We start from the raw sequence: 12,341 nt of genomic DNA, 5'->3' as shown, positions 1-12,341 counted from the left end.
ATTAACACAATTTTTAATATATCGACATTAAGATAATAATTACTATAAAAATATTTTTAATAATTCTTATTATGAAATGGTTAGTTGGTTGGTTGCAGGTGGCCATTTGGGATGTTGATACTGATCATTTTATCTCTGGCTTCCCAATATAAAGCTGGTTGCATTTATCATGAGATATTTCTTGTTTAAAACTGCATTCTCATCCTTGCACAAAGGGCAGTGGCCATCCTTGATTATTTTCATCCTAAGATGATGTTCAGAGAGGCAATCATACCCAATAATTAATTGGAATTGGGCAATGCCAAATTTTGTTGGTTTTGTTACAAGGTGTTTGTGGGTCTTTAAGTCTTCATATAGTTTTCCCCTGATTTTCTGTTGTATGTTCTGTTCTTCTTGTGCAGTTAATTTCTTTTTTTATGAGTTTCAGTTTGAAAGGCAGCTCTAATTGAAAGAGTGTGAGTGTGTGTGTGTGTGTGTGTGTGCGTGCGTGCATGGGTTGTGTTTAATCCCATGAGCATCAAGAATGATGCTACAGACAGCTATAAACTATACCAACAAAGAAGAAATGTAAAATGAAATGACAGAACAAATAGAAGTTAAAATAAAATAGAAACAAAAATAAAATTAACAATATACACTGCAAGGTGTTAAAATGTGCAATTGTGCTTATTGTGGTAATTCATTAAAACAAAGCAATCGAGCTAAAATAATTCTTTGATTTGGTCAGTCTAACATTTGGTTCAGAAAGATAATTACGGTATATCTCGTGCTGTAATGTAAAGTTCAGATTTATTAATATACTTGTTGAGGTTCTTTTAGTTAAGTGTGTATAAATTCACAATAGTTAAAATTTTTTCTCTGATGAATAAGGGTCTACAATGCGTATAGTAAGGAGAGCCTATCAGCATTCAAACAGCGTTTTTCTGAAGAAAGAGAACTCTGGATATAGCACTGCTATTCTCCCATATCCAAATACCATGAGACATTACATTTGAAAAATGTATAATATGAGTTTTTAAGATATGTTTGGGGTATAAGTAGCTTTAAGTGTTTTAATAAATAAATGACTCTTCAGAGTTTAATACGTAACAAATTTATATGGTATTCCCATGCCAATTTGGTGTACATTGTAAATCCTAATAATTTTGCTTGTGTTTGAACATCTATGATAGCAACATTCCTTAATAAGAGCAATATATTCTGTGATTTTTTTTTAATTTAAAGAGAAACCATTAACCTGAAACTACTTTGCTGTTTCACCACATGCATTTTTCAATGTTCCAATTAGCAGATTTATTTTATGAATAGAGTCATACCAGTTGTGAACTCATTGAATTAGTACCGTACTTACTCACGTTATTTCCCTCTTTTTTCTCAAAATTCAGAGACGAAAAATCGAGGTAAGAGAAATTAGGTGATGAAAACAAAATATCGGGAATAAAATGGTCATAAATAACATGGAATAATTCATGTAATATTGAAATTAATCTTTAATACTGAATAACTTCAAATATATACCACACAATATGAGTAATTATGGGTAGTTTTGAGGCTTTTCTTTGTACCATTGTGTGCAGGTTATGGTGCCAGGAACCTGACCTTGACTAACCTCGAATCATGGTATTAATCTTGACGTGTAAAATATTCATATTAACATTAACTTATTAATTATGTACATATATTTTACACTCCACTACTTTCATCAAACAACAAATTCAGATCATCTTTCTTGTGTAGTTGGTCTGGGTGGCATAGTCGGTAGAATGCTGACCTTCTATGCTCGAGGTTGCGGGTTCGATCCCGGCCCAGGTCGATGGTATTTAAGTGTGCTTAAATGCGACAGGCTCATGTCAGTAGATTTACTGGCATGTAAAAGAACTGCTGTGGGACAAAATTCCAGCACACTGGCGATGCTGATATAACCTCGGCAGTTGCGAGTGTCATTAAATAAAACATAATTTTAGAAAATTTCTTTCTTGTTGTCAGAGGAATAGTCTGTGTTTTTCACTGTATAACGGATGGATAAATGCATTGGGTTTTCTATGTGTATTTTTAAGATACTTGAAATCTTCATATAAGAGGCTCTTGAAAGGAAAAGAGAGGTTTCTAATTTTTAATGTAAAAAGGGGGAAATTACACGTGAGGAAAATGTTGTTGTACACTAATGCTGAGTTGCTGGCAATAAAACCATTAACTCTCTTGCTCTCCAACATAGGAAATTGTTGTAGCAAGAATTGTAACTGTTTTAATGTAGGCACCATATTTTTTTTTACAGTAATGAGAGGAAAATAGAATTCTGAAAAATATATCCTTAAGAGTACTTGGTAATGCTGTTAACAGCATTTTCGCGTATAAATATGAATATATAAAATATTTTTTTCCTCGTTTCTATCAAACACAGATTAACGTCCTTTGTACTGTGTAATAAGCAAATGTTGGTGAGTTGTGAGCTGCTACAGAAAATACATTATCTTTCATTGTTTAAATGCAGGAATGGCTGAAAAAAAAAAGAGTATTGAAAAAATAATAATTTTTTATTGTTCTGAATTCAGGAGCCATTTACTCAGTAACTACTTAAGATAAAGGACTGAAATTATGTATGCTAATGTAAACTATATAGTTCTTGAAAATGAATGGATTACTATTTAAAAATATAATTCAAGTAGTGAAAATATGGAGAGACATGTCAAGTTTTTATAGGACAAAATAAACGTATAGGAATTTGTCACATTGTGCTTGTGTAATTGAAAAAAATACCATTTTTATTCCACTCATTTTCTCAAATAACATGGAGAAAAGTTTGAAAAGTGTGAGATTGAAACTTTTTAGAATACATGTTCCTAACTGTTGACAATAGCAAATTTTCCTTTTTCAATAGACTTTTCTTTCTGCCATGCCTATATTTAAAATAATGGATGATATGGCCACAAAGTCATATAAAAAATATGTGCTCCTGCATACATATGACGTGTATCGTCTCAAGTGCAGGTAGTAAGGCCGTAAAATAGCATTACGAGGGGTTTGGCCGGCGCCGTGGATCATGTCCCGGCATGGCTCAGTTGGTAAGAGCACTCAGCGCACAGAGCTGAGAGGTCCTGGGTTCGATTCCCGGTGCCGGTACGAATTTTTCTCGTATTTAATAGTAATGGATGATAATTTGTTTCTGTGGCCAGCTCACAACTCAACTCACCAATATTTGTATATCACATGGTGCAAAGGACATTAGTCTGTGTTTGACAGAACCAGAGGAAAAAAATATTTGATACATTCATAGGGTGATTAGATTCAGATCGATAAAAAAAGAGGACACAAAGCTTAAAAAATGAGGACATTGTTTGAAAAAAGAGGACAGAGAATATGTACTTAGATTTAGGCTTAGACCTATATTATACTTTAAATTACATCAATATATATTTTATTACAAACTATTTACAGTACAGATTTAGGCTTATATCATATTAAAAATATGTTAATATCTATTTTATTACAAAATAATTATGAAAAACTTAATAATAATTATTTTATAGTTAGCTACATATAAAAGTCATGGAAACTATAATAAAATTATTAAAGAGAGCAGAAAATATCTATTTAGATTTACACTTGCATCTCAATTTACTAGCTACCTATGAGCAACGACCATAACAAGGAGGAGCAAAGGGAGTTATGATCATTGGCAAAGAGTATATTCCGTTGATGCTGTTGCCACCTACAGACAAATTACTTGAAAAGGCGTCAAAGCAGATAATTTCAAAATATCAAGCATACAAGTTACGAAAAGGAGGACTTTCTCGATTTTTTAAAAATCCGCCCGGACCCCGGACAAAGGCCTAAAAAGGAGGACATGTCCAGACAAAAGAGAACGTCTGGTCACCATATATATTCATATTTATACGCGAAAATACTGCAAACAGCACTACCCAGTATCATTATATCGTGGGGAGGGAGGGGAATCACGCGAGTAAATACGGTATTTATATTATTAAGCAAGCCATTTACCATAATCAAGAGTAAGAATGGAAAAGACAATGCTAGACTTGTGTGTACATTTTTTGCATGAAGAAACTAAGCAGTATTAATGGATAAAATTAAGGTAAAGATAATCTAAATTTCTTCTCATATAAGTCTTACAGATTACAGATGCGTGAAAAAACCTCAAAATATATATTAAATCTGTATCTTACCCCAGCTTCTTGGTGGAAATAATGTGATGGGATCATGACACCTGTACTACTGCCCGCTGGCTGGTCGGAAGTACTGGGAATGTTGTATGTACTACTGCTGTTGAAGCTGGAATACAATGTTGCTGTGGACTGTGGTTGACTGTACAAAGGAATGGGAGAGACAGATTGGCTGTACAATGTTACAGAAGGAACAGAACTTTGAGTCTGACTGTACAATGAAACTGGAGAGACTATGGGATTCTGAGGTTGACTATATAAAGATATAGGAGGAACAATATTTTCAGGTTGATTATAAAGCAGTGGGTGTGATGATGATGAAGAGTGATTTAAAGATACAGGTGCACTGCAAGGTTCCATTGGGATAGTATGAGGACTTGAATAAATAGCTTGAGTTGAGGGCTGGGCGGCAGCTGCATCAGGGATAGTGGATGGTGTAGGAATCTGCTGCACAGGGGGACCAATTGATGTAGATAAAATCTGAAACAGACATATGGTAATGATGTTTTACATGAAATGAATATAACAAGCAAGGGAAAGAGAATGGGATACAAAGCACTACAAATTTATTTTTTAAACTTATATTTCGACCTTTACTGTATTTTGAATGAAGAATTAAACCAGCTTTTCCATATACGAGCACAACTAGATAATGTGTGAAATTAATAAAAAATGTGGTTGTTTCGAATGCTTAGCCATTTGGTAATAAAACAATTCACCAGTGGCAAAGCTATGTGGAGGCAATTGAGGCAATGCCTACCCAGAAAAAATCTCAAGATAAAGAATTATAAATAAGCCTACTAACATAAATTTGTCGACCTTAATAATTGTTGTGATTGAGAAAATCAGCAGTTTATACAGGATTCTTCACTCATCGGCCGCTAGATAGTGGCACATGTCAACGACAAAATCTGTCTGTTGTGCTCGGCCAGGGTGATGGGCATCTGCGAGTGAGACAATTTCTTGCTTGCCTCTTCTGCCACTTCAACAGGCTTTGGCTTTACGGCAGGGATTGGAGGGAACGGAAAATAGCATGAGGTTGTTTGAATTTCTAGCAACCTCCTCCACGTCTCAAGGAGGCATGTCTCATAACCACAGTGACCAATAAAGAATATTCAAACTTTCTCTCGCTTGCAGTCATAGTGTTGCCAATTCATAGTAGCTAGATCTAGCTATTTTTAACTAATTTTCAGCGGCAACATAGATAAAAGTTTTGTATTGTATTATTTTTTTTGTTAATTTAGCGAGATTTTAAAGCCCTCTTAGCAACAGGAATAAAAATTTTCTCTACTGATAGCATATTTATAGTGAATTTTTACTGCTGTTTAAGGACTTTATCACAAACACTGTTGGCAACACTGCTTTAGTGGGAAATGCTCCTTTTGATTTAGTCGGCCCAAAAGTTACTCAAGACCATTTTTGTTGTTAGAATTAAGTGTGAGTTTACTAGTGACCACAGTCTCTTCTGAAAGGAGTATGAGTACTTTGAAAAGAATAAAAACATACTTAAGTAATTTTGATCAATGAAAGACTCAGCTGTCTTAATACCATTGCCATTGAGAAAAAGCTAGTGAAAGAACTGATGAGTGACCAGTTGTTCAAGGATCGTGTCGTTGACAATTTTGCCACCAAGAAAACTCGCCGTTTGGAACTACTGTACAAAAAAATTTAAAGTAAGGCTTTCTGCCTACCCACTCTTTAAATACTGGCTTCGCCACTGCAATTCACTATCTTGCAACCAAGAAATTTTGAACTATATTACTGTTGACTGGAAGAGAATCACAATACAGTGAAGAAAGGATTTCGTCCACCGCTCTGGGATAATGGTTAGCATGTCTGAGTATGAAACAAGCTGGCCCGGGCTCAAATCCTAAGTGGGACAAGTTACTGCCTGAGGTTTTTTCTAAGGTTCTTTCTCAACCCCTAAATGCTGGGTAACTTTTGGCGCTGGATCCTGGACTCATTTCACTGGCATTATCACCTTCAGTTCAGGACTATATACTCAGTTATATTCAATTATAATAGAACATTTTCCTATGATAAAGTGTGCATGTATCTAATGCTCAGGATTTAACAATAAAGTTATCTTCCTTCTCACTATTTGCACGTAAGATTCACCAAAGTTTCAAGAGATTTGCAATTTGTTCCACGTCCATATTCTCTTCCTTTGTACATAACACGCATTTAGGGAAAGTTAATAAGCCAATCCAAAGGAGGTTCTGATCACTAATCAATCTGAACACGGTTGCAGTGATTTTCGTGGTAGATCAAGGATTAATTTTAAATCTTTGAATGAAAAGTACGACAAAGTACATCACATTTTGAAATATTATTGTAAAATTTGTATCAGAATTTCTGTTAATATCTTTAAAGCATAAAAACTTACTGAAATGCATATGCCAGTATACTAGACTTGAATTTCAAAAGATTGTATTGCACGTCCTGAAAGACAGTAATGTTCTATTGTGGTTCCTTTCATAGGGAATTTAATATTTTTTGTGGAATACTGCATTTTTCGCGTTGATTCAAGATATTTTCTAATGAAATTTTGACTAGTGTATGGGATGATGTCCACCCAGCTTCGTAATGAATTTGGGAACTAAGCTAGGTAGCGAAATCCAGTTTCGAAAAACGACTGAGAGGAATCATCATGCTGACTACACATTATTCCCGCACTGGTTGCATGATCGTTCACCTCTGCCGACGTGAGGCCAGCAGGTGACTAGTCAGCATTCATCAACAACAAATAACTGATAATAAATATGCAAATGGATAAACAACAAGTAGACAAGAAAATAAAAAGGAATGAAAGAAGAAACGAATAAGTAAATAGTCAAGCAATTAAGCAAAACAAAGTAAGTAAAGTTAAGTTAAATACGTACAATAAGCATACTTAGGGGAATTAAGTGACTTGGCATTTAATGTGTGTTATCTTTTGAAATATTCAAATGCAAGGTTTTGGATGTATTATTGTTGTAGAAAATTCTGAGAGTATTATACATTTATAATTTATTAATACTGCTTAAATTAAGCCACATTAACTGGAAGAAAATTTAGTGTTTAAAGTTAAGTATTGTATGTTACAAATAAATGGAGGAGGAAACGACTTGAGGAAGCTGAGCTGCAAGAATTGAAAAATAGTAGCCCAGGAAAAGATGGCGGAATTTGCTGGAGGAGGCTATGGTCCATATTGGGGTGCAGAGCCGATGATGAGATGACTATACAAAAAAATTTCTATTAACCATAGGAAGTGATTTGTAGTTTGAAGCATGTTGTGAAAACTCATTCTGTGGTCACAGTGAAGAGAAGAAATATATGGTCATAGGAAAAAGTTTGGTCTTTGATGGTGAAATAATTGGCTCATGCTGAAAGGGAAATGAAGGAGACAGAAGTTGTTGGAATGTACAGAAAGGAACAAGGATTGTGCTGTAAGAAGAGATATGAATCATCTGTCTCAGAAGTTAAAAGACATAAATATGGATATGTGGGTAATGAAAATAAAATCTTCCTTCACTGAAATTCAACAGGAAGCTCTGGGATGCATCAGGAGGAAGCCACAGTTTCTGAAAATGACGCTGGAAATAGTTTCACTTTGGTTTGTGACACGAAAAACCGTGGTTAAGAGATGAGCTAGTGAATAAGATAAACCAGCAAGAGTGCGCCATTACTTTAACCGGACAACATAACCACATTACCATCAGCTACAGGTCTCCATATGTCTTCTTGTTTCATGAATACAATAGTCATCTCTAGAGATCGGATTTTAAAGGGAAAATGTTTCATCAAAAAAGGGCAAAAAAAAAAAAGGGGGGGGGGAAGTTATAGCAAAAAAAAAAAAAAAGACTTTAATAAGGACTATATTACTCCCCAAAACACACTTCAGCACATTCATGGATATACACGGCACACACAATCTTACATTTATCTCTTCACAACATAAGGAAAGTGTTGTATTTGTTATAGTCAAAAAAAGGACTTCAAAAGGGACTATATTACTCCCTCAAAAGGGTGCTATTTAAATTGAAAACACACTTCAGCACATTCATGGATACACATACCATACACAAGCTTATATTTATCGCTTCACAACATAAGGAAAGTGTTGTATTTGATCACATTCAACATTTCAATATGTCTCAATATGATTCTGCCTCTTTGAATGCAGAATGTCTTTATACACAGAAAATGACCACTCAACATCAACTAAAACCAGAGGTGAAAATTTTCTTTTTATCCCAAACTCTAAATCAGCACACTTTATTAGTTTTTCAATGTCTAGAATCAGAAGAAGAACGATATTTATTTTTGCTTGCTCAGGAAGTTATAGGCCTATCGGAAAAAATATAGGAAAATTATCTAAATGTTTGAGATATTCTGTCAAAAAAGGACCAAAATAAGAGATGTTTTTAAAAAGGGGAAAAAAAGGGAATATGGACTAAAAAAGGGAAAAATAGGAAGTCAAAACCACATAATTTGGTCAGTGGAAGATAGTTTTGAACATCGTAATTACTTATTTCAGGTTTCGTGTTGAAATTGAAAAAGGAATATGTATTATATGTCTTTCTCATGTTAAATTCTATTGTACCTGGTTAACATGTTTCGATCTGTTATGGGTCTTCTTCAGAACTGGTTGTTGCTGGTCTTGGCGCCTTTTGTTTTGTTTCTGTGGGGGTGTGTTTGTGTAGTGTAATGTGGAGTCAAAGAGTGTGTGTGTGTTCTGAAATTGAGTTGTATGTTGAGAATTTGATGTGTTTTCGTGTGTCTGTATATTTCGTATTGTTCTAGTGTGTTTAGTTTCTGGCTTTTTGGTTGGATGTGTAGAATTTCCACGTCTGTGTTGATGTCTCTGTAGGTGTGGTTAGCATTTGTGATGCGTTCTGCATATGTGGATGTGTTTTGTAAGGCGCCAAGACAGCAACAACCAGTTCTGAAGAAGACCCATAACAGGTCGAAACATGTTAACCAGGTACGACAGAATTTAACACAAGAAAGACATATAATACATATTCCGAAGTGATATAGTGTTAATAGTTGTGTAATCAAGATGTATAAAAAAAGGAATTCCCTTTAAAATCCAGTCTCTAGTCATCTCATATGTATCTCTTTAGTAAACAAATGCCAGAAGTTGAAAGCAAAGGTGGGAGAGTGAGATAATAAGAAAAGGAGAGCAGCAGGAGAAGAGAGAAGAGAAGAGAGGCAGAGTAAAACAGGCAGAAAGAGAAAAAAATGCAGGTATTCTCTCTCATTTTACTTCAAACACCAAGGTGTGGAAACGTGAAACGAAAAGAGAATGGAATGGAATGGGCAGTTAAGGATAGCTTTCATCGATAAGTTCAGCAGTAGTAAACACAAAATGGTGGTCATAATGCAATGCAAATGATCGCATCCTCGTCGTCCCCTCAGACATTATGTGCCCCATGAGTTTAGGAAAGAGTGAATATTATAAACTAAAAGAGGATTATAGATTGTGGTAACCAGTAACTGTATAAAAATTAGGGGTACTACAAAGGGAATAATGATAGTTCACAAGAATGTTAGTTTTAACACTTTACAACTTACCTGCTGCCCAAGATGTGTGAAGATTGGGGTAGACACATTGCGTGTGGGAGCCACTGCTGGAGGCTGCAGAATGATGCTTGTGGCTCGGCTTATTACAGGCTCACTGACAGGAGCAGACTCTGGTAGTGTTGGAGAAGTGGCGGGTGGCACTGATGCCTGTGATTCTAGACTCGTATTGCAGTTTTTTACAACACCACTTTCTTCTGTTTTCATTCCAAGCCTTGCTTGAGCTTCAACTGTGAAGGGATGAGAATTATTGAGTCACAGTTCTTCAAAAGATCTGTAGAAAACTACATCAAGAAAGGAATCTTTATATTGCTTCTTGAACGATTACCTAAACAAATACCGTACTTTCTCGAATAAGCCACACACGCAACTTTTTAAAGCGGAGGGGGGAGGGAGGGGTGAGAATAGAACTAAAACTATCAGCAAAATATGTATTCACGACAAATTAAAAACAAACACAAATACAGTTAAATAAATAAGTTAAGTAAGTAAATAAATAAATAAATAAATAAATAAATAAATAAATAAGTAAATAAATTTTATTTCAAACCCACCCTAGGGCCATGCAAAGCACACATGTCTTAATCAGCTGTTTACACGTTATCCTCCAACATTAATAGGAGACATCTTGATTTCCATATTCCTCCTCATCTTCGATAATTTTAAGTTTTTTGCTGCAAGTAAAGGATTGCAATCTCATATTTTTAGTGGTAAGTTACTCATTTTCAGAATTGAAAATATAATACGCACAGACTATACACTTATCACATTTGAACTTGATTCTGATACATGTACTGCTAATCCAAACGCCATTTAACTGCGTGAAGAATTGAAATACCCGTGTCAGAAGACAATGGCATGTGCTACCAAGTGTGGGAAGAAAATCGGGCAATGTTGCCAATGTCATTTCGGATAAGCCATGCAACTTTATTTTTTACTTGTATATTTCGGAAAAAAAACATAGTGGCTGTATAAAACTATTAGGAAAAACACAGGAATTTTACTTGAAGCGAGTAAAGAGATAGGTTTAGAAGTAAATCCCGAAAAGACAAAGTATATGATTATGTCTCGTGGCCAAAACACAGTACGAAATAGAAATATAAACACTGAAAATTTATCCTTTAAAGAGGTTGAAAGATTCAAATATCTTGGCACAACAGTAACAAATATAAATGACACTCAGGAGGAAATTAAACACAGACTAAATATGGGAAATGCCATTCAATTGAGAAGTTTTTGTCATCCAGTCTACTTTAAAAAAACTGAAAGTTGAATTCATAAAACAGTTATATTACGGTTGTTCTATATCATTGTGAAACTTGGACTCTCACTTTGAGAGATAATCAGAGGTTAAGGGTGTTTGAGAATAAGGTGCTTAGAAAAATATTTGGGGCTAAGAGGGATGAAATTACAAGAGAATGAAGAAAGTTACACAACGCAGAACTGCATGCATTGTTTTCTTCACCTGACAATTAGGAACATTAAATCCAGATGTTTGATATGGATAGAGCGTGTAGTATGTATAGGTGAATCCAGAAATGCATCTAGAGTGTTAGTTGGGAGGTCGGAGGGAAAATGACATTTGGGGAGACTGAGACGTAGATGGGAGAATAATATTAAAATGGATTTTAAGGAGGTGGAATATGATGATAGAGACTCAATTAATCTTGCTCAGGATAGGGACCAATGGTGGGTTTATGTGATGGCGGCAATGAACCTCCTGGTTCTCTAAAAGAAGTAAGTACGTAAAGTAAGTTTAAGTAAGTAAGTATATTTTGGAAAAAAAGTGCATGGGGTATTCGAAAAAGTACGGTAAACTATGACAGAATTAATCTATGGCCTTTATTAACGGAAAAAATGAGCATAAATTATATCCAACTGGTATTCGATATTAACCTACCAGCAGTATCAGCAAAATTGTGATTCAAATTTAGACCTGTCAAATGTTTTCCTTATTCTATTTATTATTAATGTAGTCTTCTTAAATGACCACGGATAAAAGCCATATAACTAAATTTAATTAACAATTCATATTTTGCTATCAGAACTTAAGTGCACAAGTAAAAAATCTTAATAACACTGAAGAAAATATCGGTGAACATTAATAATAAATTTGTAGCACTATAGCATTTAAATGGATCAGTTTGATGAGTGAAAATAATCAATTCTTTTACTGAAGCCAGCAGAATGCTGACAAAATAGAACTGTAGCAGCCTGTAGCCTGAATTTAAATATGGTATGTGTTGCAGAGCTGAGTCTTGTGTGACAGATATTGACGACTTTAATTTGCTTGTTTTATATTTATTGATACGCAGTATATCATCGCTGTGCCTCCAAAATTCACTGTGTATGTTTGAAAAGATTTTGCAGGACAAAGAAAAAAGCTTTGGTACTTTAATTCCATTGATTTTGAAAGCTATTTTCGGTATAATTTCAATAATTACAGGAAGAATGATGAAATTGTTCCCAAAGCAGATTTGAAAATCGAAGGAATTAAAACTGGCAATGCTTTTTTTCTTTGTCTTGCAAAATCTTCTTAAAAACACATAGTGAATTTTGGAGGCACAATGACAATATGTAAAATAAAATTGTTTC

General features: G+C 34.6%; 1 protein-coding gene and 1 non-coding gene across 7 annotated transcripts in view; one reads left to right on the top strand and one right to left on the bottom strand.

Annotated features, from left to right (window-relative positions):
- Window positions 1-12,341, bottom strand: part of garz (Sec7 domain-containing protein garz) — a 91,423-nt gene that overhangs the window by 15,973 nt on the left and 63,109 nt on the right. For 4 of the 6 annotated variants that reach the window (XM_069849348.1, XM_069849351.1, XM_069849350.1 and 1 more), the window contains exons 30-31: window positions 9,741-9,976; window positions 4,185-4,661 (exon numbers count right to left, since the gene is read on the bottom strand). In XM_069849348.1, coding sequence (XP_069705449.1) covers window positions 4,185-4,661; window positions 9,741-9,976 — 713 coding nt within the window. Of the gene's footprint in view, window positions 1-4,184; window positions 4,662-9,740; window positions 10,031-12,341 lie in introns of those variants that run through there. The other 2 variants (XM_069849352.1, XM_069849353.1) reach the window with 2 other exon arrangements.
- TRNAC-ACA (transfer RNA cysteine (anticodon ACA)) lies at window positions 3,045-3,120 on the top strand. The gene has a single exon. It is a non-coding gene; the product is annotated as a tRNA-Cys (tRNA).

Source organism: Periplaneta americana, chromosome 16 (assembly GCF_040183065.1).
Source record: "Periplaneta americana isolate PAMFEO1 chromosome 16, P.americana_PAMFEO1_priV1, whole genome shotgun sequence".
Taxonomy (NCBI): domain Eukaryota; kingdom Metazoa; phylum Arthropoda; class Insecta; order Blattodea; family Blattidae; genus Periplaneta; species Periplaneta americana.
The sequence above is the reverse complement of the archived record's forward strand: the minus strand, read 5'-3'. Positions and strand labels throughout refer to the sequence as shown.